General features: G+C 41.8%; 1 protein-coding gene across 2 annotated transcripts; it reads left to right on the forward strand.

Annotated features, from left to right (window-relative positions):
• The first annotated feature begins 10,956 nt into the window (after window positions 1-10,956).
• LOC116359026 (CMRF35-like molecule 5) lies at window positions 10,957-26,669 on the forward strand. 2 transcript variants are annotated; one of them, XM_031811667.1, is made up of 6 exons: window positions 10,959-11,421; window positions 16,852-17,187; window positions 17,364-17,471; window positions 17,574-17,636; window positions 25,354-25,461; window positions 25,619-26,669. In XM_031811667.1, exons 1-6 carry the CDS (start codon window positions 11,382-11,384, stop codon window positions 25,855-25,857), a joined length of 894 nt encoding a protein of 297 aa, XP_031667527.1. In that variant the 5' UTR covers window positions 10,959-11,381; the 3' UTR covers window positions 25,858-26,669. The 2 variants fall into 2 exon arrangements, with proteins under 2 accessions (XP_031667528.1, XP_031667527.1); XM_031811668.1 differs by lacking the exon at window positions 25,354-25,461 and having other exon boundaries at window positions 10,957-11,421.
• Window positions 26,670-26,690: the final 21 nt, after the last annotated feature.

The following is a 26,690-nucleotide window of genomic DNA, read 5'->3' on the forward strand; positions in this document are numbered from 1 at the left end:
TCTACTGTATATAGCCTCTCTACTGTATATAACCTCCCTACTGTATATAACCTCCCTACTGTATATAACCTCTCTACTGTATATAGCCTCTCTACTGTATATAGCCTCTCTACTGTATATAACCTCCCTACTGTATATAACCTCCCTACTGTATATAGCCTCCCTACTGTATATAACCTCTCTACTGTATATAGCCTCCCTACTGTATATAACCTCTCTACTGTATATAACCTCCCTACTGTATATAACCTCCCTACTGTACATAACCTCCCTACTGTATATAACCTCCCTACTGTATATAGCCTCTCTACTGTATATAACCTCTCTACTGTATATAACCTCCCTACTGTATATAACCTCCCTACTGTATATAACCTCTCTACTGTATATAGCCTCTCTACTGTATATAGCCTCCCTACTGTATATAACCTCTCTACTGTATATAACCTCTCTACTGTATATAACCTCTCTACTGTATATAACCTCCCTACTGTATATAGCCTCCCTACTGTATATAGCCTCCCTACTGTATATAGCCTCCCTACTGTATATAACCTCTCTACTGTATATAACCTCTCTACTGTATATAACCTCCCTACTGTATATAGCCTCCCTACTGTATATAGCCTCCCTACTGTATATAGCCTCCCTACTGTATATAACCTCTCTACTGTATATAACCTCTCTACTGTATATAGCCTCTCTACTGTATATAACCTCTCTACTGTATATAACCTCTCTACTGTATATAACCTCTCTACTGTATATAACCTCCCTACTGTATATAACCTCTCTACTGTATATAACCTCCCTACTGTATATAACCTCTCTACTGTATATAACCTCTCTACTGTATATAACCTCTCTACTGTATATAGCCTCCCTACTGTATATAACCTCTCTACTGTATATAACCTCTCTACTGTATATAACCTCCCTACTGTATATAACCTCTCTACTGTATATAACCTCTCTACTGTATATAACCTCTCTACTGTATATAACCTCTCTACTGTATATAACCTATCTACTGTATATTACCTCCCTACTGTATATAACCTCCCTACTGTATATAACCTCTCTACTGTATATAACCTCCCTACTGTATATAACCTCTCTACTGTATATAACCTCCCTACTGTATATAACCTCTCTACTGTATATAACCTCTCTACTGTATATAACCTCCCTACTGTATATAACCTCCCTACTGTATATAACCTCTCTACTGTATATAACCTCCCTACTGTATATAACCTCTCTACTGTATATAACCTCCCTACTGTATATAACCTCTCTACTGTATATAACCTCTCTACTGTATATAGCCTCCCTACTGTATATAACCTCCCTACTGTATATAACCTCTCTACTGTATATAACCTCCCTACTGTATATAACCTCTCTACTGTATATAACCTCTCTACTGTATATAACCTCTCTACTGTATATAACCTCCCTACTGTATATAACCTCTCTACTGTATATAACCTCTCTACTGTATATAACCTCTCTACTGTATATAGCCTCTCTACTGTATATAACCTCCCTACTGTATATAGCCTCTCTACTGTATATAACCTCTCTACTGTATATAACCTCTCTACTGTATATAGCCTCTCTACTGTATATAACCTCCCTACTGTATATAGCCTCTCTACTGTATATAACCTCTCTACTGTATATAGCCTTCCTACTGTATATAACCTCTCTACTGTATATAGCCTCTCACCTGTTGTATTCAGCATTTCACTGGAAGTTCTACACCTGTTGTATTCGGCGCATGTGACATATAGACTATGATTTGACATGTTGGTCTTTTACCTGTGTTTATCCTGGGGTAAAGTAAGATATATCCAGGGTTAAAGTAAGATTTATCCAGGGTTAAAATAAGATTTATCCAGGGTTAAAGTAAGATTTATCCAGGGTTAAAATAAGATTTATCCAGGGTTAAAGTAAGATTTATCCAGGGTTATAATAAGATTTATCCAGGGTTAAAGTAAGATTTATCCAGGGTTAAAGTAAGATTTATCCAGGGTTAAAGTTAGATTTATCCAGGGTTCAAGTTAGATTTGAGCAGGGTTAAAGTTATATTTGAGCAGGGTTCAAGTTATATTTGAGCAGGGTTAAAGTTAGATTTGAGCAGGGTTAAAGTTAGATGTGAGCAGGGTTAAAGTTAGATTTGAGCAGGGTTAATGTCAGATTTGAGCAGGGTTAATGTCAGATTTGAGCAGGGTTAAAGTTAGATTTGAGCAGGGTTAATGTCAGATTTGAGCAGGGTTAATGTCAGATTTGAGCAGGGTTAAAGTATATCTCACAGGTCATCAGTTGTGACTGTACTGTGTGTTTCTGTTTGACAGCTCTGTGTGTTGTGGAGTCAGCTGGCACTAAGGAAGTGGTAGGAGGACATGTCATGTTCAGCTGCTCGTTTTTTTGGGCAGGAACCAATAACAAATACTTCTGCAAGGGGACATGTTCTTTTAAAGACATTCTGGTTGAAACTGAGGGGATCAAGACTGTAACTCAAGGTAGATACAGTATAGAAGACAAGGGAGATGGAGTCTTCTATGTGACCATCAAGAACCTGAGGAAGACAGACTCAGGGACCTACTGGTGTGGAGTGGGGAGATATGGCCTAGACACATACCAAGAGGTGCATCTCACAGTTACAGATGGTAAGATAACACTCCATCACAGTTGTCTTGAACATTGTTTGTTTGTTAGAGGCTTTCTGAGTTATTTCAACAGACTTCTTTTTCACATACAGCTTCTCCTGAAACCTCAACACTCACCTCCAGACCCCATGTCTCCACAACCTTATCAAACCTCTCTACAACATCCTCTAACCTCTCCACAACCCTCCCAGACCTCTCTACAACATCCTCTAACCTCTCCACAACCCTCCCAAACCTCTCTACTACATTTAAGGCATTTAAGGCATTTAAGACCAGTGTTGGTCCTTCACAGAGAGCAGGTATGATGTACCTGTCCCTTCCATCATTCTATCACCTTCAGACAACTATAATATGCTGCTATATACTGTAATCAGGCTATCAGATAATATAGACAGAATCAACTATATCTGGTCATGCATTGGACAAATCTCTCTCTCTCTCTCTGTCTCTCTCTCTGTCTCTGTATGTCTGTCTCTCTCTCTCTCTCTCTGTCTCTCTCTCTGTCTCTGTATGTCTGTCTCTCTCTCTCTCTCTCTTTCTCTGTCTCTCTGCCCCCCTCCCCTCCATCCTCCTAACTTGGACAGAGTGAGAGTGCTGTTAGGTTTGTTTTCTACTAATGGTCATGCTGATGATATAGAGGCCAACAGGAAGTCATGTAACTCTTGAGGTTCATATAGTTACTCTGATCACTATTTAACAATATGTCTGTCTGTCTATATTTAAATCTGTCTGTCTGTCTGTCTGTCTGTCTGTCTGTCTGTCTGTCTGTCTGTCTGTCTGTCTGTCTGTCTGTCTGTCTGTCTGTCTGTCTGTCTGTCTGTCTGTCTGTCTGTCTGTCTGTCTGTCTGTCTGTCTGTCTGTCTGTCTGTCTGTCTGTCTGTCTGTCTGTCTGTCTGTCTGTCTGTCTGTCTGTCTGTCTGTCTGTCTGTCTGTCTGTCTGTCTGTCTGTCTGTCTGTCTGTGTTCCTATCAGTTACTCCAGTGGTCATCATGGTGTGTGTGAGTCTGACTGTGTTGGTGGTGGGACTCATCCTGCTACTGATCTACAAATGGAGGAGAGAAAGGACATCATCAAGTGAGTAACCCTCACATGAATATACACTGCTCAAAAAAATAAAGGGAACACTTAAACAACACAATGTAACTCCAAGTCAATCACACTTCTGTGAAATCAAACTGTCCACTTAGGAAGCAACACTGATTGACAATAGATTTCACATGCTGTTGTGCAAATGGAATAGACAACAGGTGGAAATTACAGGCAATTAGCAAGACACCCCCAATAGAGGAGTGGTTCTGCAGGTGTTGACCACAGACCACTTCTCAGTTCCTATGCTTCCTGGCTGATGTTTTGGTCACTTTTGAATGCTGGCGGTGCTTTCACTCTAGTGGTAGCATGAGACGGAGTCTACAACCCACACAAGTGGCTCAGGTAGTGCAGCTCATCCAGGATGGCACATCAATGCGAGCTGTGGCAAGAAGGTTTGCTGTGTCTGTCAGCGTAGTGTCCAGAGCATGGAGGCGCTACCAGGAGACAGGCCAGTAACTCAGGAGATGTGGAGGAGGCCGTAGGAGGGCAACAACCCAGCAGCAGTCTGCAAATCCTCCAGCATGACCGGTTTGGCGGTGGGTCAGTCATGGTGTGGGGTGGCATTTCTTTGGGGGGCCGCACAGCCCTCCATGTGCTCGCCAGAGGTAGCCTGACTGCCATTAGGTACCGAGATGACCATCCGCCACCTCATTAGGAGCATGCCCAGGCGTTGTAGGGCGGTCATACAGGCACGTGGAGGCCACACACACTACTGAGCCTCATTTTGACTTGTTTTAAGGACATTACATCAAAGTTGGATCAGCCTGTAGTGTGGTTTTCCACTTTAATTTTGAGTGTGACTCCAAATCCAGACCTCCATGGGTTGATAAATTTGATTTCCATTGATAATTTTTGTGTGATTTTGTTGTCAGCACATTCAACTATGTAAAGAAAAAAGTATTTAATAAGAATATTTCATTCATTCAGATCTAGGATGTGTTATTTTAGTGTTCCCTTAATTTTTTTGAGCAGTGTATAAATGTATGTGTGTGTGTATGAACTGTATGGATGGATGTAAGTATGTATGTATGTATGTATGTATGTATGTATGTATGTATGTATGTATGTATGTATGTATGTATGTGTGTATGTATGTATGTATGTATGTATGTATGTATGTGTGTATGTATGTATGTATGTATGTATTTATGTATGTATGTATGTATGTATGTATGTATGTATGTAATGTATGTATGTATGTATGTATGTATGTATGTATGTATGTATGTATTTATGTATGTATGTATGTATGTATGTATGTATGTATGTATGTATGTATGTCTGTACGGTGGGGCAAAAAAGTATTTATTCAGCCACCAATTGTGCAAGTTCTCCCACTTAAAAAGATGAGAGAGGCCTGTACTTTTCATCATAGGTGCACTTCAACTATGACAGACAAAATGAGATAAAAAAATCCAGAAAATCACATTGTAGGATTTTTAATGAATTTATTTGCAAATTATGGTGGAGTATACTGACTTCTTAATACCCACTGATACATATCAACGTAGTGGAGTATACTGACTTCTTAATACCCACTGATACATATCAACGTAGTGGAGTATACTGACTTCTTAATACCCACTGATACGTATCAACGTAGTGGAGTATACTGACTTCTTAATACCCACTGATACATATCAACGTAGTGGAGTATACTGACTTCTTAATACCCACTGATACGTATCAACGTAGTGGAGTATACTGACTTCTTAATACCCACTGATACATATCAACGTAGTGGAGTATACTGACTTCTTAATACCCACTGATACATATCAACGTAGTGGAGTATACTGACTTCTTAATACCCACTGATACATATCAACGTAGTGGAGTATACTGACTTCTTAATACCCACTGATACGTATCAACGTAGTGGAGTATACTGACTTCTTAATACCCACTGATACGTATCAACGTAGTGGAGTATACTGACTTCTTAATACCCACTGATACATATCAACGTAGTGGAGTATACTGACTTCTTAATACCCACTGATACGTATCAACGTAGTGGAGTATACTGACTTCTTAATACCCACTGATACATATCAACGTAGTGGAGTATACTGACTTCTTAATACCCACTGATACATATCAACGTAGTGGAGTATACTGACTTCTTAATACCCACTGATACGTATCAACGTAGTGGAGTCTACTGACTTCTTAATACCCACTGATACGTATCAACGTAGTGGAGTATACTGACTTCTTAATACCCACTGATACATATCAACGTAGTGGAGTATACTGACTTCTTAATACCCACTGATACGTATCAACGTAGTGGAGTATACTGACTTCTTAATCCCCACTGATACATATCAACGTAGTGTAGTGGAGTATACTGACTTCTTAATACCCACTGATACATATCAACGTAGTGGAGTGGAGGTATACACCTTATCAGTGGGCGATCTCAGAAGCTCTCAACATTTCAACTACATGTCGTTAGCTATTAAACAACATAATAACTCTAAATCATTCAGGAACAAACCAGCCATGTAGTTTAAGAAGAAATGAAAAATATTATATTAAGCTATTATGACTTCAAGGCTGTAGCCTTGTGAAGCATTTGTGACACTCTATAGGCAGCAGGAGCACTCAGCATTTCAACAACATCTTGTTGTAATTCAACCAATATAGACTTTAAATTGAACATTTAGGCTCTATAATATGAAATAAAACCACTTTTATAATCTTAGAATTAAAAACTATTCAAACAAAATATTAATTATTCCAGTGTCTTTTAATTAATTTTTAGAAACACCATAATTGCACAATGCCATCATATACAGCCTAGTTTGTAAGTTAGTTGAGCCTAGCAGACGGTATTATTTTCCCGTGGCCTAATCACAGTCAACACACATCTATTTTGTAGGCCTAATAACAATATAATGGACTGAAAAATTAAATATTCGAAAATTATATTTTGCACCTGATGATATGGGGCTGCTGTGTTAAAAAAACATTTTATGGCTAGGTTCACCGAAAACATCCGGTGAAATTGCAGAGCGCGAAAAAAAGAAAAAAAGAAAAAAAATATTTAACTTTCATACATTCACAAGTGCAATACACCAAATTAAAGCTTAACTTGTTAATCTAGCAACCGTGTCAGATTTCAAAAAGGCTTTACGGTGAAAGCAAACCATGCGATAATCTGAGGACATCAAACAAACACATGACAATCATTTCAACCCGCCAGGTACGACACACAACTCAGAAATAACGATATAATTCATGCCTTACCTTTGAAGAACTTCTTCTGTTGGCACTCCAATATGTCCCATAATCATCACAAATGGTCCTTTTGTTCGATTAATTCCGTCGTTATATCTCCAAAATGTCAATTTATTTGGCGCGTTTGATTCAGAAAAACACCGGTTCCAACCCGCCCAGCATGACTACAAAATATCTAATAAGTTACCTGTAAACGCTGTCCAAACATTTCAAACAACTTTCCTAATCCAACTTAAATAAAACGTAAATAATCGATAACATTTTAGATGGGATAAACTGTGTTCAATAAAGGATAAAAACAACGTGAAGCGCCTGACCTGGAGCTCACATCAAAACAGTATAGTCCACTCAGATGGACCCTCGTTCTGAATCGCCGTACTTCTTCATTTCTCTAAAGAAAAACAAAAAACAACTTCTAAAGACTGTTGACTTCTAGTGGAAGCCAAAGGAACTGCAACCAATTGCCACAGAAATCACCTCAACAAATATTTTTCCTGGATGGTTTGTCCTCGGGGTTTCACCTGCCAAATAAGTTTTGTTATACTCAGACATTATTTTAACAGTTTTAGAAACTTTAGTGTTTTTTTATCCAAAACGACCAATTATATGCATATCCTAGCTTCTGGGCCTTAGTAGCAGGCAGTTTACTTTGGGCACGCTTTTCATCCGGACGTGAAAATACTGCCTCCTATCCCAAACAGGATTTATTAAAAAACAAATGGCTTTTTCTTGAATCTATTGATGGTCAGATACTTCAGTTGTAACTGGTTCTGTTGAACATGATTGTAACAGGTGATAGACAACTTTATCACTGTTACAACCCTAGACTGTTCTCTTATTTAACCTTGTTGAAATCAAAAGTCATTTGTTGTCTTTCCATCAATTACACAGGCTGTCAGTGACCTATTTCTTGGTCGACTCACATCAACATTATCCAACTTGCTATCCAGCACTATCTAGTTTTGTTTTGTTTCACAGAAGGGGTAGAGTCCAGTTTATTAGACTACAGTATATTATGCAGTACCAGTACTGTCACTAAACCCCTTTTAACACTAATACAAGGGGTACAGTACAGTTTATTAGACTACAGTATATTATGCAGTACCAGTACTGTCACTAAACCCCTTTTCACCCTGCTGGATCTGATTGATCATTTTCACATTTTCACTGTCAGTTCAGTTCCAAGCTTCAGTTGAATGACTAACCAGGCCAGCCCAGTCCAGCTTGGCTCTGTAGTGGGAAGAGAGGTACTGTAGGAACTCAGAACACAAGAACACAATGGTGATTTTTACCCACTGCAGAACTAAGCTGACACTCAGCCATGCCAAGCCAAGCCCAGATTGGCCTGGATACTCCTGCTAGAACTGTTAGCATGAAGAAAATATTCAGGCCAGCACAGTACAGCTTGGGTTTACCTGACTGTGGAAGATGTATAATTTTAGGTCATTCAGGTGGGCTGTTTGGGACATTTTGGGCAAAATTAGAGTATACCCACTGCTCCAGGCACAACTACACTACTACACTACTACTACACCACTACTACACCACTACACTACTACACCACTACTACACCACTACTACACCACTACACTACTACGCTACTACTACACTACTACACTACTACACCACTACACTACTACACCAGTACGCTACTACACCACTACACTACTACACCACTACACTACTACACTACTACACCACTACACCACTACACTACTACACCACTACACGACTACACTACTACACTACTAAACCACTACACTACTACACCACTACATCTCTACTACACTATGACACGACTGCACGTACACACACACATGATTTATATGCTGTGTTCCACAGGGCCAGTCACCAATCCAGACACAACAATCCAAGACTCCTCCTACCCAACCCTCAACATAGCAACCCAAGACTCCACCTACCAAACCCTCAACATAGCAACCCAAGACTCCACCTACCAAACCCTCAACACAGCAACCCAAGACTCCACCTACCAAAACCTCAACACATCAACCCAAGACTCCACCTACAAACAACCCAAGACTCCACCTACCAAACCCTCAACATAGCATCCCAAGACTCCACCTACCAAACCCTCAACACAGCAACCCAAGACTCCACCTACCAAACCCTCAACACAGCAACCCAAGACTCCACCTACCAAACCCTCAACACAACAACCGAAGACTCCACCTACCAAACCCTCAACACATCAACCCAAGACTCCACCTACAAACAACCCAAGACTCCACCTACCAAACCCTCAACATAGCATCCCAAGACTCCACCTACCAAACCCTCAACACCGCAACCCAAGACTCCACCTACCAAACCCTCAACACAGCAACCCAAGACTCCACCTACCAAACCCTCAACACAACAACCGAAGACTCCACCTACCAAACCCTCAGCACAGCAACCCAAGACTCAACCTACCAAACCCTCAACACAACAACCGAAGACTCCACCTACAAAACCCTCAACACAACAACCCAAGACTCCACCTGCCAAATCCATAATACAACAACCCAAGACTCCACCTACAAAACAACCCAAGACTCCACCTACAAACAACCCAAGACTCCACCTACCAAACCCTCAACATAGCATCCCAAGACTCCACCTACCAAACCCTAGACACAACAACCCAAGACTCCACCTACCAAACCCTCAACACAACAACCCAAGACTCCACCTACCAAACAACCCAAAACCCAAAAACCAAACCCTCAACACAACAACCCAAGACTCCACCTACAAAACCCTCAATACAACAACCCAAGACTCCACCTACCAAACCCTCAATGGAACAACCCAAGACTCCACCTACAAAACATCCCAAAACCATCGTCCACCTACCAAACCCTCAACACAACAACCCAAGACTCCACCTACCAAACCCTCAATACAACAACTCAATACTCCACCTACCAAACCCTCAACACAACAACCCAAGATTCCACCCACCAAACCCTCAATACAACAACCAAAGACTCCACCTACCAAACCCTCAATACAACAACCCAAGACTCCACCTACCAAACCCTCAACACAACAACCCAAGACTCCACCTACCAAACCCTCAATACAACAACCAAAGACTCCACCTACCAAACCCTCAACACAACAACCCAAGACTCCACCTACCAAACCCTCAACACAACAACCCAAGTCTCCACCTACCAAACCCTCAACACACCAACCCAAGACTCCACCTACCAAACCCTCAACACAACAGACCCAAACTGAAATGATGACACCATTAAACTGACACAGAGACAGGAGAGTTTTAGTAAAATGTTATTATTTGTAACCATTTATACTTTTGGAAATCCGTTTACAAAGACTGTATTTTGATCAATAAATGTCAGAAAAAAAGTTATAAAATATAATGATGTATACTTTAACTATATTGTCATCATCTCAACAATGTGTTCCTCCTCTGCTGAAACAAACATGGTCACTTTAGAACAGAGAAGTTGACAGTTTTAACACTTAGTCACCACAGATAGCTGAGTTCTCTGGTGGTTTAGAAGTCTAACCTCCGGCCAGTTTGAACCAGTTTCACTCTGCAGCACATATAGACATGCAGACACTGAGGTCACTACAGAGAAATCAACAGGATGTGTAGGATAATACCCACCCCCTTCACCACCAGCATCACTATACTCATCTCCTTGACATGCAGAGAGAAAGAGAGAGACTGTTAATCTTGAATGTTTATTTCACTTTTGTTTATTATCTACTTCACTTGCTTGGGCAATGTTAACATATGTTTCCCATGCCAATAAAGCCCTTAAATTGAAATTGAATTGAATTGAGAGAGAGAGAGAGAGAGAGAGAGAGAGTGACAGACAGACAGACAGACTCTCTGCTTTTACAATGTAAGCATGTTTCCCAATAAACCCTTTGAATTTAATTTAATTTAAAGACAGAGAGAGACAAAAGACAGAGACAAAAGACAGAAAGAGAGATAGATAAAGAGAAAGAGAGAGAGACAGAGGAGAGGGGTGGCGTGTCAGATGAGGGAGGAGCTTTCAATTAAGGAAGACAGAGCGTTTCAGAAACACCCTGCTGTCAAGTGTGTAGCTGACAGAGACTCTCTGGGCTAGCAGGTAGTATAGTAAAAGAACATTACCAGTATAGTAACTGTGGTAGTAAAGTAACTTTAACAGTAAAGTAACTGAGGTAGTAAAGTAACTTTAACAGTATAGTAACTGTGGTGGTAAAGTAACTTTAACAGTATAGTAACTGTGGTAGTAAAGTAACTTTAACAGTATAGTAACTGTGGTAGTAAAGTAACTAACAGTATAGTAACTGTGATAGTAAAGTAACTTTAACAGTATAGTAACTGAGGAGTAACTGTCCAGAATGAAGATACTCCATGTTGTCTCCTGCTGTCTCCTCTCAGGTGAGTTCTGTCTGTCTGTCTGGTAGTCTGTCTGTCTCTCTCTTTCTTTGTCCCGCTATCTGTCCCTCTCTCTCTGTCTCTCTCTCTCTCTCTCTCTGGCTGTATCAGTTTCTATAGTACTGTCTGGCTCATATTTATGTAGTAACCAAGGAAATGAACACATGTATTTAAAGTAGCAGAAAGGTCAATAGCGCTGAGCTTGTTAAATATATGGATGAGCGATGGTCGAGCAGCATTGACAAGGAGCTATAGGTATTAAATACAGTATATACAAATGATATGAGTAATGTAGGATATGAAACATTATTAAAGTGACTAGTGATCCATTTATTAAAGTGGCCAGTGATTGGGTCTCCATGTAGGCAGCAGCCTCTCTGAGTTAGTGATTGCTGTTGAGCAGTCTGATGGCCTTGAGGTAGAAGTTGTTTTTCAGTCTATCGGTCTCAGCTTTGATGCACCTGTACTGACCTCGCCTTCTGTATGATAGCGGGGTAAACAGGCAGTGGCTTGGGTGGTTGTTGTCCTTGATGATCTTTTTGGCCTTCCTGTGACATCGGATGCTGTAGGTGTCCTTGAGGGCAGGTAGTTTGCCTCCGGTGATGCACTGGGCAGAACGCACCACCCTCTGGAGAGCCTTGCAGTTGAGGGAGGTGCGGTTGCCGTACCAGGCTGTGATACAGCCCGACAGGATGCCTTCGATTGTGCATCTGTAAAAGTTTGTCAGGGTTTCGCTGTTGCGACTTCGTCACCACACTGTCTGTGTGGATGGACAATTTCAGTTTGTCTTTGATGTGTACGCCAAGGAACTTAAAACGTTCCACCTTCTCTACTGCTGTGATGTGGATAGGGGGGTGGGGGGGTGGGGCTCCCTCTGCTGTTTCTTGAAGTCCACGATCACCTCCTTTGTTTTGTTGATGTTGAGTGATATTTATTTTCCTGACACCACACTCCGAGGGCCCTCACCTCCTCCCTGTAGGCCGTCTCGTCGTTGTTGGTAATCAAGCCCACTACTGATGATTGAGTTGGAGGTGTGCATCGCCACACAGTTGTGGGTGAACAGGGGGTACAGGAGAGGGCTGGGCATGCACCCTTGTGGGGCCCCAGGGAAGTGGAGATGTTTCTTCATACCTTCACCACCAGGGGGAGGCCCTTCAGAACGTCCAGGACCCAGTTGCACCGGGCGGGGTTAAGACCCAGGGCCTCCACCTTGATGATGAGCTTGGAGGGTACTATGGTGTTGAATGCTGAGCAGTAGTTAATGAACAGCATTCTTACACAGGTATTCCTCTTGTCCAGATGGGTTAGGGCAGTATGCAGTGCGATGGCGATTGCATCATCTGTGTACCTGTTGGGCGGTATGCAAACTGAAGTGTGTCTAGGGTGACAGGTAAGGTGGAGGTGATATGATTCTTGACTAGTCTCTCAAAGCACTTCATGATGACAGAAGTGAGTTCTACGGGGCGATAGTCATTTAGTTCAGTTATCTTTGCCTTCTTGGGTACAGGAACAATGGTGGCCATCTTGAAGCATGTGGGGACAGCAGACTGGGATTTGGATTGATTGAAATGTCCATAAACAAACCAGCCAGCTGGTCTGCCAAAGCTCTGAGGATGCGGCTTGGGATGCTGTCTGGGCAAGCAGCCTTGCGAGGGTTAACACGAGGACATGTTTAACTCACATCTCCCAAGGAGGAGGAGGGGGGTGGGGTGCAGTCCTTGTTAGCGGGCTGCGAAGGTGGCACTGTATTATCCTCAAAGCGGGCAAAGAAGGTGTTTAGTTTGTCTGGAAGCGTGATGTCAGTGTCTGTAACGTGGCTGGTGTTCTTTTTGTAGTCCTTGATTTCCTGTAGGCCCTGCCACACACGTCTCGTGTCTGAGCGGTTGAATTGAGACTCCACTTTGTCCCTGTACCGGCATTCCGCTTGTTTGATTGCCTTTGCGGAGGGAATAACTATGCTCTTTATATTCAGCCATATTCCCAGACCTCTTCCCATGGTTAAATGAAGTGGTTCAGGCTTTCAGTTTTGCGCGAATGCCGCCATCCATCCACGGTTTCTGGTTAGGGGGACGATGAGCTGATAAGAGGAAGTCCGTCATTTCGATAAAGACAATAATAAGCTAGCTAGGACGGATGTGGTCTATTTAACTGTTTGTTTAGCACTTTGAAATGTACAGCGACAGAATTCAGGACATGGGTCGTTCTTACAGTATTTTCCTTGATCACCAAGTCAGAACTGTAGGATAAAAAAAGGTGGCATATCAGCAGACAATGAAAGCTCTAACAATATTCAGTGATGACATTTCTCTATATCAGCCTATAGATTACATGTGCACCAACAAGTCAGAACAGTAGGCTAAGTTATGAGGGGTCTGGCATTCTCTGCATTTATGGTGCTTTCAAGCCAACTGGGAAGTCGGAAAAAAACAAGGTCATATCATGACATCAGTGATCTTCAGGTTAGAGCTCTAGAAAGAGGCCCGTGTCCCCGACTTGGAATTCAGAGTTGGATGACAAATCAAACCAATTTTTTCCCAGTCGGAGTTCGCTTTTTTCAGACTTCCCAGTTGTGTTGAACTCACTGAAGTTGGATGTCTGAGATTTCCCAGTTTCCAGTTGTTTTGAATGCTGCATTAATGCTCAGAGGGAGACGGCAGGGTATTTATTCCCTTTGAGTCAGAAACCAAAACTCCTTGAGTTTCCAGTTGTTTTGGAGGTGATTAGTCATCATTCGCGTGGGACTCTTACTGATGTTGTTTTCTGTTAGAAAACTTTTGAAAGACTCTCTCCAATAACAATTGTTTCCTCTGATCTGAATCCACTGATTCAGTCAGTCATCTGTATGAGTGCTCTTGTTTTTCCCCTGTATTCCTCTTGTATTCTTCTTTTATTTCCCCTGTATTCCTCTTGTATTTCCCCTGTATTCCTCTTGTAATCCTCTTGTATTTCCCCTGTATTCCTCTTGTATTCCTCTTGTATTTCCCCTGTATTTCCCCTGTATTCCTCTTGTATTCCTCTTGTATTCCCCCTGTATTCCTCTTGTATTCCTCTTGTATTTCTCCTGTATTCCTCTTGTATTCCCCCTGTATTCCTCTTGTATTTCCCCTGTATTCCTCTTGTATTCCTCTTGTATTTCCCCTGTATTCCTCTTGTATTCCTCTTGTATTCCTCTTGTATTCCCCCTGTATTCCTCTTGTATTCCCCCTGTATTCCTCTTGTATTCCCCCTGTATTCCTCTTGTATTCCTCTTGTATTCCCCCTGTATTCCTCTTGTATTCCTCTTGTATTCCTCTTGTATTCCTCTTGTATTCCCCCTGTATTCCTCTTGTATTCCTCTTGTATTCCTCTTGTATTTCCCCTGTATTCCTCTTGTATTCCCCCTGTATTCCTCTTGTATTCCTCTTGTATTTCCCCTGTATTCCTCTTGTATTTCCCTGTATTCCTCTTGTATTTTCCTCTTGTATTTTTACCCATTATCTATAGACACTCTGGTTGAATTTAATCTGTTAGACTTTACCCATTATCTATAGACACTCTGGTTGAATTTAATCTTTAGGATTTTAATAATTTTAATTTCGATTTTTAAAGTTAACCACATTACAATAATTTTGATATTCAAACTGGATATTATAATGTATATATTTTTTGTACATCAATACATTAATACACACCCCATATTGAACTGTTACTATTAGACCTCAATACATTAATACACACCCCATATTGAACTGTTACTATCAGACCTCAATACATTAATACACACCCCATATTGAACTGTTACTATCAGACCTCAATACATTAATACACACCCCATATTGAACTGTTACTATCAGACCTCAATACATTAATACACACCCCATATTGAACTGTTACTATCAGACCTCAATACATTAATACACACCCCATATTGAACTGTTACTATCAGACCTCAATACATTAATACACACCCCATATTGAACTGTTACTATCAGACCTCAATACATTAATACACACCCCATATTGAACTGTTGCTATCAGACCTCAATACATTAATACACACCCCATATTGAACTGTTACTATCAGACCTCAATACATTAATACACCCCCCATATTGAACTGTTACTATCAGACCTCAATACATTAATACACACCCCATATTGAACTGTTACTATCAGACCTCAATACATTAATACACACCCCATATTGAACTGTTACTATCAGACCTCAATACATTAATATACACCCCATATTGAACTGTGTAACTCACAGAACACCTCACTCAATACTGAACATGTATCATGTTATACCATAGTGATCATGTATTATTGATACCATAGTGATCAATACTGAGCATGTATTATTGATACCATAGTGATCAATACTGAGCATGTATTATTGATACCATAGTGATCAATACTGAGCATGTATTATTGATACCATAGTGATCATGTATTATTGATACCATAGTGATCATGTATTATTGATACCATAGTGATCAATACTGAGCATGTATTATTGATACCATAGTGATCAATACTGATCATGTATTATTGATACCATAGTGATCATGTATTATTGATACCATAGTGATCAATACTGATCATGTATTATTGATACCATAGTGATCAATACTGAGCATGTATTATTGGTACCATAGTGATCAATACTGTGCATGTATTATTGATACCATAGTGATCAATACTGAGCATGTATTATTGGTACCATAGTGATCATGTATTATTGATACCATAGTGATCAATACTGAGCATGTATTATTGGTACCATAGTGATCAATACTGAGCATGTATTATTGGTACCATAGTGATCAATACTGTGCATGTATTATTGATACCATAGTGATCATGTATTATTGGTACCATAGTGATCGATACTGTGCATGTATTATTGATACCATAGTGATCATGTATTATTGATACCATAGTGATCAATACTGAGCATGTATTATTGATACCATAGTGATCAATACTGATCATGTATTATTGGTACCATAGTGATCAATACTGATCATGTATTATTGATACCATAGTGATCAATACTGTGCATGTATTATTGGTACCATAGTGATCAATACTGAGCATGTATTATTAATACCATAGTGATCAATACTGTATTTTATTACTTTACTACTTTATCATTCAACACTGTTTTACTGTATTGCTGTTGTCCTGACCTCATAAATCAATACTGTTCTTTACTTTATCATTCAGCAGTAGACCAGAACCAAACTGTATTAGTTACTAAACAGATCAGGTCTTCATTACTAGTCACATTCAAGGTAATGGTCATATTTTAAACATGTTTCCCTTGATGCTCAGTGTCCAGACATTGGACTAGAACAGAGCTGCCAAGACAGTGATGCTGACAGTTTATCAACAACACAATCTGAGGATGTCTGTACATACTATAACTCTGTGTCTGTGTTTCTGTTGTAGCTGTGGTCTGTGTGTTGTCAGGGGTGATTACAAACACAGCAACAGAAGGAGGAAGTGGTCACATTGAGTGCCCTTATCATCGGGGGTATAAGAAAAATCAGAAGTACCTCTCTAAAGGGACGTACAGAGACAGAGTTGTTGTCATCCAAACCCAAACCCATCGGCAACCAGCGTGGAGTCATAAAGGGAGATATTCTCTGTATGACGACACAGAGAGAAAAGTCTTCACTGTGACCATCCATAACCTGGTCCCAGAGGATTCAGGGACCTACTGGTGTGGAGTGGATACATGGGGACCTGATCAGCCAACTGAAGTCAGGCTCACTGTGGACAAAGGTTGGTGTCTGAGAATGTATTCTTGTGTGCTTATGATTCCTGTGACATGTTGTACTTTATATATTCGTGTTGATTTCATTCTGTCTTTCTGTCTCTCTCTCTCTCTCTCTCTCTCTCTCTCTCTCTCTCTCTCTCTCTCTCTCTCCATGACTCTATCTTTTCTCCTCTCTCTACAGCTCCTGTTCCTCCCAACCCTGGCTCCATCACCTCCAGACCTCTCCTCTCCACATCACACCCATCACCAAACATCACCATGACAACTGACTCCTCAAACTCCGCTACTGGTACATATACTACCCTTAGGGGCACGGCTCACTAAAGACGGCACACCTACCTGATTGTTGAGGGGTTTTCACCTGACTTATTTGACTCATATGTTCCAACAGATAGGACCAATGGAACAGTAGGAACAACAGCATCACCACCCACAGACATGGCTAGAACACAAGGTAACAACAACATCACCACCACAGACATGGCTAGAACACATGTTAACAACAGCATCATCACCACAGACATGGCTAGAACACAAGGTAACAACAGCATCACCACCACAGACATGACTAGAACACAAGGTAACAACAGCTTCACCACCACAGACATGACTAGAACACAAGGTAACAACAGCATCACCACAGACATGGCTAGAACACAAGGTAACAACACGATCACCACAGACATGACTAGAACACAAGGTAACAACAGCATCACCACCACCACAGACATGACTAGAACACAAGGTAACAACAGCATCACCACCACAGACATGGCTAGAACACAAGGTAACAACAAGATCACCACAGACATGACTAGAACACAAGGTAACAACAGCGTCACCACCACAGACATGACTAGAACACAAGGTAACAACAGCATCACCACCACAGACATGACTAGAACACAAGGTAACAACAGCATCACCACAGACATGACTAGAACACAAGGTAACAACAGCATCACCACCACAGACATGACTAGAACACAAGGTAACAACAGCATCACCACCACAGACATGGCTAGAACACAAGGTAACAACAGCATCACCACCACAGACATGACTAGAACACAAGGTAACAACAGCATCACCACCACAGACATGGCTAGAACACAAGGTAACAACAAGATCACCACAGACATGACTAGAACACAAGGTAACAACAGCGTCACCACCACAGACATGACTAGAACACAAGGTAACAACAGCATCACCACCACAGACATGACTAGAACACAGGGTAACAACAGCATCACCACAGACATGACTAGAACACAAGGTAACAACAGCATCACCACCACAGACATGGCTAGAACACAAGGTAACAACAAGATCACCACAGACATGACTAGAATACAGGTAACAACAGCATCACCACCACAGACATGACTAGAACACAAGGTAACAACAGCATCACCACCACAGACATGGCTAGAACACAAAGTAACAACAGCATCACCACCACAGACATGGCTAGAACACAAGGTAACAACAGCATCACCACCACAGACATGGCTAGAACACAAGGTAACAACAGCATCATCACCACAGACATGACTAGAACACAAGGTAACAACAGCATCACCACAGACATGGCTAGAACGCAAGGTAACAACAGCATCACCACCACAGACATGACTGGAACACAAGGTAACAACAGCATCACCACCACAGACATGACTAGAACACAAGGTAACAACAGCATCACCACCACAGACATGACTGGAACACAAGGTAACAACAGCATCACCACCACAGACATGACTAGAACACAAGGTAACAACAGCATCACCACCACAGACATGACTAGAACACAAGGTAACAACAGCATCACCACCACAGACATGGCTAGAACACAAGGTAACAACAGCATCACCACAGACATGACTAGAACACAAGGTAACAACAGCAGCACCACAGACATGGCTAGAACACAAAGTAACAACAACATCACCACCACAGACATGGCTAGAACACAAGGTAACAACAAGATCACCACAGACATGACTAGAACACAAGGTAACAACAGCATCACCACCCACAGACATGACTAGAACACAAGGTAACAACAGCATCACCACCACAGACATGACTAGAACACAAGGTAACAACAGCATCATCACCACAGACATGACTAGAACACAAGGTAACAACAGCATCACCACAGACATGGCTAGAACACAAGGTAACAACACGATCACCACAGATATGACTAGAACACAAGGTAACAACAGCATCACCACCACAGACATGACTAGAACACAAGGTAACAACAGCATCACCACCACAGACATGACTAGAACACAAGGTAACAACAGCATCACCACCACAGACATGACTAGACCACAAGGTAACAACAGCATCACCACAGACATGACTAGAACACAAGGTAACAACAAGATCACCACAGACATGACTAGAACACAGGTAACAACAGCATCACCACCACAGACATGACTAGAACACAAGGTAACAACAGCATCACCACCACAGACATGACTAGAACACAAGGTAACAACAGCATCACCACCACCACAGACATGACTAGAACACAAGGTAACAACAGCATCACCACCACAGACATGGCTAGAACACAAGGTAACAACAAGATCACCACAGACATGACTAGAACACAAGGTAACAACAGCGTCACCACCACAGACATGACTAGAACACAAGGTAACAACAGCATCACCACCACAGACATGACTAGAACACAAGGTAACAACAGCATCACCACAGACATGACTAGAACACAAGGTAACAACAGCATCACCACCACAGACATGGCTAGAACACAAGGTAACAACAGCATCACCACCACAGACATGACTAGAACACAAGGTAACAACAGCATCACCACCACAGACATGGCTAGAACACAAGGTAACAACAAGATCACCACAGACATGACTAGAACACAAGGTAACAACAGCGTCACCACCACAGACATGACTAGAACACAAGGTAACAACAGCATCACCACCACAGACATGACTAGAACACAAGGTAACAACAGCATCACCACAGACATGACTAGAACACAAGGTAACAACAGCATCACCACCACAGACATGGCTAGAACACAAGGTAACAACAAGATCACCACAGACATGACTAGAATACAGGTAACAACAGCATCACCACCACAGACATGACTAGAACACAAGGTAACAACAGCATCACCACCACAGACATGGCTAGAACACAAAGTAACAACAGCATCACCACCACAGACATGGCTAGAACACAAGGTAACAACAGCATCACCACCACAGACATGGCTAGAACACAAGGTAACAACAGCATCATCACCACAGACATGACTAGAACACAAGGTAACAACAGCATCACCACAGACATGGCTAGAACGCAAGGTAACAACAGCATCACCACCACAGACATGACTGGAACACAAGGTAACAACAGCATCACCACCACAGACATGACTAGAACACAAGGTAACAACAGCATCACCACCACAGACATGACTGGAACACAAGGTAACAACAGCATCACCACCACAGACATGACTAGAACACAAGGTAACAACAGCATCACCACCACAGACATGACTAGAACACAAGGTAACAACAGCATCACCACCACAGACATGGCTAGAACACAAGGTAACAACAGCATCACCACAGACATGACTAGAACACAAGGTAACAACAGCATCACCACAGACATGGCTAGAACACAAAGTAACAACAACATCACCACCACAGACATGGCTAGAACACAAGGTAACAACAGCATCATCACAACAGACATGACTAGAACACAAGGTAACAACAGCATCACCACAGACATGGCTAGAACACAAGGTAACAACACGATCACCACAGACATGACTAGAACACAAGGTAACAACAGCATCACCACCACAGACATGACTAGAACACAAGGTAACAACAGCATCACCACCACAGACATGACTAGAACACAAGGTAACAACAGCATCACCACCACAGACATGACTAGAACACAAGGTAACAACAGCATCACCACAGACATGACTAGAACACAAGGTAACAACAAGATCACCACAGACATGACTAGAACACAGGTAACAACAGCATCACCACCACAGACATGACTAGAACACAAGGTAACAACAGCATCACCACCACAGACATGGCTAGAACACAAGGTAACAACAGCATCACCACCACAGACATGGCTAGAACACAAGGTAACAACAGCATCACCACCACAGACATGACTAGAACACAAGGTAACAACAGCATCATCACCACAGACATGACTAGAACACAAGGTAACAACAGCATCACCACAGACATGGCTAGAACACAAGGTAACAACACGATCACCACAGACATGACTAGAACACAAGGTAACAACAGCATCACCACCACAGACATGACTAGAACACAAGGTAACAACAGCATCACCACCACAGACATGACTAGAACACAAGGTAACAACAGCATCACCACCACAGACATGACTAGAACACAAGGTAACAACAGCATCACCACAGACATGACTAGAACACAAGGTAACAACAGCATCACCACCACAGACATGACTAGAACACAAAGTAAAATCAGCATCACCACCACAGACATGGCTAGAACACAAGGTAACAACAGCATCACCACCACAGACATGGCTAGAACACAAGGTAACAACAGCATCACCACCACAGACATGGCTAGAACACAAGGTAACAATAGCATCATCACCACAGACATGACTAGAACACAAGGTAACAACAGCATCACCACCACAGACATGACTAGAACACAAGGTAACAACAGCTTCACCACAGACATGGCTAGAACACTAGGTAACAACAAGATCACCACTACAGACATGGCTAGAACACAAGGTAACAACAGCATCACTACCACAGACATGACTAGAACACAAGGTAACAACAGCATCACCACCACAGACATGGCTAGAACACAAGGTAACAACAGCATCACCACCACAGACATGACTAGAACACAAGGTAACAACAGCATCACCACCACAGACATGACTAGAACACAAGGTAACAACAGCTTCACCTCAGACATGGCTAGAACACAAGGTAACAACAGCATCACCACAGACATGGCTAGAACACAAGGTAACAACACGATCACCACAGACATGACTAGAACACAAGGTAACAACAGCATCACCACCACAGACATGACTAGAACACAAGGTAACAACAGCATCACCACCACAGACATGACTAGAACACAAGGTAACAACAGCATCACCACCACAGACATGACTAGAACACAAGGTAACAACAGCTTCACCACAGACATGGCTAGAACACTAGGTAACAACAGCATCACCACCACAGACATGACTAGAACACAAGGTAACAACAGCATCACCACCACAGACATGGCTAGAACACAAGGTAACAACAGCATCACCACCACAGACATGACTAGAACACAAGGTAACAACAGCATCACCACCACAGACATGACTAGAACACAAGGTAACAACAGCTTCACCACAGACATGGCTAGAACACTAGGTAACAACAGCATCACCACAGACATGACTAGAACACAAGGTAACAACAGCATCACTACCACAGACATGACTAGAACACAAGGTAACAACAGCATCACCACCACAGACATGGCTAGAACACAAGGTAACAACAAGATCAACACAGACATGACTAGAACACAAGGTAACAACAGCATCACCACCACAGACATGACTAGAACACAAGGTAACAACAGCATCACCACCACAGACATGACTAGAACACAAGGTAACATAATGAACCCTCCCCAGCTAGCATTGAGGAATCGGCCCAGAAGCGGCCCTCTTCTGTCCACCTGAATTCAACCATTTTTGACGGCATCTTACCAGAATTCCCCCATAAGCAGACTGGTACAAATGTAAATAAATGTACACAAAATGACCCTATTTAGTCATTTTAAATATTACTACTATACATTATATATATACAAATTATACCCATCCACATAAAAACATTTTGTGTCGGATAAAACACAGTACACCTGGTGACCGTGTCAGTGTGCAGGCGCCTGGCACACCACAAGAGTCGCTACAGCGCGATGGGACAAGGACATCCCAGCCGGCCAAACCCTCCCGTATCTCTGACGACGCTGGACAAATTGTGCGTTGCCAAATCGGTCTCCCGGTCGTGTCCGGCACAGGTGTCGTAGCAACGTCGTTAACACTGCAGTTTTTTGCCTTGCACAAAGTATCAACACACTAAAATACTACTTCAACAGGACTCTTAAATAATTTAATGTAAATGTTAATTGTATTTTTTCTTAATCACAGAAACAATGAGAAAATATGGAAAAAGAACGAATGAAATGTTAATTATATAAAGCAACCTGTGTAACCATCTGCCAGAGAGTAGCCCCAATCGGCCTGAGCTCAATCCCTGCATCCTAGCCACAAATAATACATCTGGGACAGATAACTCTCCCTGGAATCGGCCTGAGCTCAATCCCTGCATCCTAGCCATAAGTAATACATCTGGGACAGATAACTCTCACTGGAATCGGCCTGAGCTCAATCCCTGCATCCTAGCCATAAGTAATACATCTGGGACAGATAACTCTCCCTGGAATCGGCCTGAGCTCAATCCCTGCATCCTAGCCATAAGTAATACATCTGGGACAGATAACTCTCCCTGGAATCGGCCTGAGCTCAATCCCTGCATCCTAGCCATAAGTAATACATCTGGGACAGATAACTCTCCCTGGAATCGGCCTGAGCTCAATCCCTGCATCCTAGCCATAAATAATACATCTGGGACAGATCACTCTCCCTGGAATCGGCCTGAGCTCAATCCCTGCATCCTAGCCATAAATAATACATCTGGGACAGATAACTCTCCCTGGAATCGGCCTGAGCTCAATCCCTGCATCCTAGCCATAAGTAATACATCTGGGACAGATAACTCTCCCTGGAATCGGCCTGAGCTCAATCCCTGCATCCTAGCCATAAGTAATACATCTGGGACAGATAACTCTCCCTGGAATCGGCCTGAGCTCAATCCCTGCATCCTAGCCATAAGTAATACATCTGGGACAGATAACTCTCCCTGGAATCGGCCTGAGCTCAATCCCTGCATCCTAGCCATAAGTAATACATCTGGGACAGATAACTCTCCCTGGAATCGGCCTGAGCTCAATCCCTGCATCCTAGCCATAAGTAATACATCTGGGACAGATAACTCTCCCTGGAATCGGCCTGAGCTCAATCCCTGCATCCTAGCCATAAGTAATACTGCCCAAGACGGCACAGACGACCGACGATGACCGACGACGACCGAGTCTGAATCTCAGCCGAGTGCCCGACTCTCAGCCGGAATCGGCCCAGATCCACTTTGCTAGCTGGGTCAGCACCACATGACACTAAGAGATAAACCTCCAAGCACCATCCTGTAACATGGACTACAACTACCAAGCATCATACTGTAACATGGACTACAACTACCAAGCACCATACTGTAACATGGACTACAACTACCAAGCATCATACTGTAACATAAACTACAACTACCAAGCATCATACTGTAACATGGACTACAACTACCAAGCACCATCCTGTAACATGGACTACAACTACCAAGCATCAAACTCTAACATGAACTACAACTACCAAGCATCATACTGTAACATGGACTACAACTACCAAGCACTAAACTAACAAGGATTACAACTACCAAGTATCAAACCCTTTTAAACTACAACCGTGAATCTATAGATCCACCACCTTGTGGTGGAAACTAGCCATTACATCTTCCTCCTCCAGACAGTGAAGGAGATTGAACAAAAAAGCATTGACTTTCCTGATACTTGGTTTTAGACTAACAAATCTGGCTCTTACTATTGATATCTCATTAACATTTCATCTCTATGTTCTGCTCTCTTCAACACCACCTGTTTCTCTGTCTAATGTTGTCCTCCCTCCTCCCTCCCTCTGAAATGGTAGAAACCCAGATGTACAGTACAGTAGAGACGAGCTAAATGTAGCATCACTGTTACATTATGCCTGAGTACTGTCTCTGGGTGTTCTAGGTGATGTGATGTTCTCTGGTGTTGGTCTGGGTGTTCTAGGTGATGTGATGTACTCTGGTGTTGGTCTGGGTGTTCTAGGTGATGTGATGTTCTCTGGTGTTGTTCTGGGTGTTCTAGGTGTTGTGATGTTCTCTGGTGTTGTTCTGGGTGTTGTTCTACTACTGCTGGGTCTGCTGCTGTTCATGTTCTTTAGACAGAGGAGAGACCGAGACAGGAGACCAACAGGTACACTAGTTATCACACACAAACATTATTTAAAATAATATCTCAACAAATAAATATAGATTTTGTAAATAACAAAATTTAATTCAAATTAAATCAAATAAATCATAGAAAATATATGAAAAATAAATTTATAATCTATGTTTGTGATCCTCTTCAGCATCCAAACACTCTGCCAGACTGTTGGTGCCTGACTCCATGACACCCAACCTAGATCCAAACACAGGAACCATCACTAACCCCATCTACGCCACTACAACCAATCAGAACCCAGACACAGCGTGTGACATCACAGCCATCTATGCCACGGCAACCAATCCTTGTCCAGATGGCCTCTACTCCAATGTTGGTCCGACAGTGAGCTACAATACTGTCAACTTCTCCAGACATCCAGCCTGACTCCACTGTGCTACTGTCAACTTCTCCAGAGATCCAGCCTGACCCAGAGATCCAGCCTGACTCCACTATACTACTGTCAACTTCCCCAGAGATCCAGCCTGACTCCACTGTGCTACTGTCAACTTCCCCAGAGATCCAGCCTGACTGTCTCTAGTGACTGATGCTAGTATCCACCCAGACACCTCATAATGTACTGCACCATTAAACACAGAATTAATTAATGTTGTCATTTGTTCATGTTTTCATGTTGTCATTTAGTCATTCATTTGTGCTTTTAAATAATTCATTTATTTGATCGTTCATTTGTTAATTAGTTCATATATTCATTTAATAATGAATTAATTTGTTTGTTCATTATTCATATTTTTTTTCATATAGTGTATTAATTTATTTGTTGTTCGTTCATTCATCATTCGCTAGTTAAATCATCTGTTCATTCATTATTTAGTTTGTCGGTTCGTCCGTTCATTCATTATTTGTTTGTTAATTCATTCATATTTTTATTCATTTTTTAAAATAAATATTCTATCAATTTGTTCATATACTCATTCATGTATTTTGTGTTTGTTCCTTCATTCATCATTCGTTAGTTCAATCATCTGTTTGTTTAGTTGTAATTTTGTTTGTCAGTCATTACATTCAGCACGTCCATTCATTCATTCATTCATTGTTTCTACTGTGAATGTAACACTGACTTGAACAAACAGAGACAGTTTGTAGCTTTTAGGAACCTTTGATTATTCAGTGTTTTTTACTCCACTTGATGGGAAATGAGACTCTGTGTATTTATCAATAAAGCACCAATATATTTATGTGTTTGATACGTTCCATTC

This window comes from Oncorhynchus kisutch, unplaced genomic scaffold, assembly GCF_002021735.2.
Source record: "Oncorhynchus kisutch isolate 150728-3 unplaced genomic scaffold, Okis_V2 Okis01b-Okis20b_hom, whole genome shotgun sequence".
Lineage (NCBI taxonomy): Eukaryota > Metazoa > Chordata > Actinopteri > Salmoniformes > Salmonidae > Oncorhynchus > Oncorhynchus kisutch.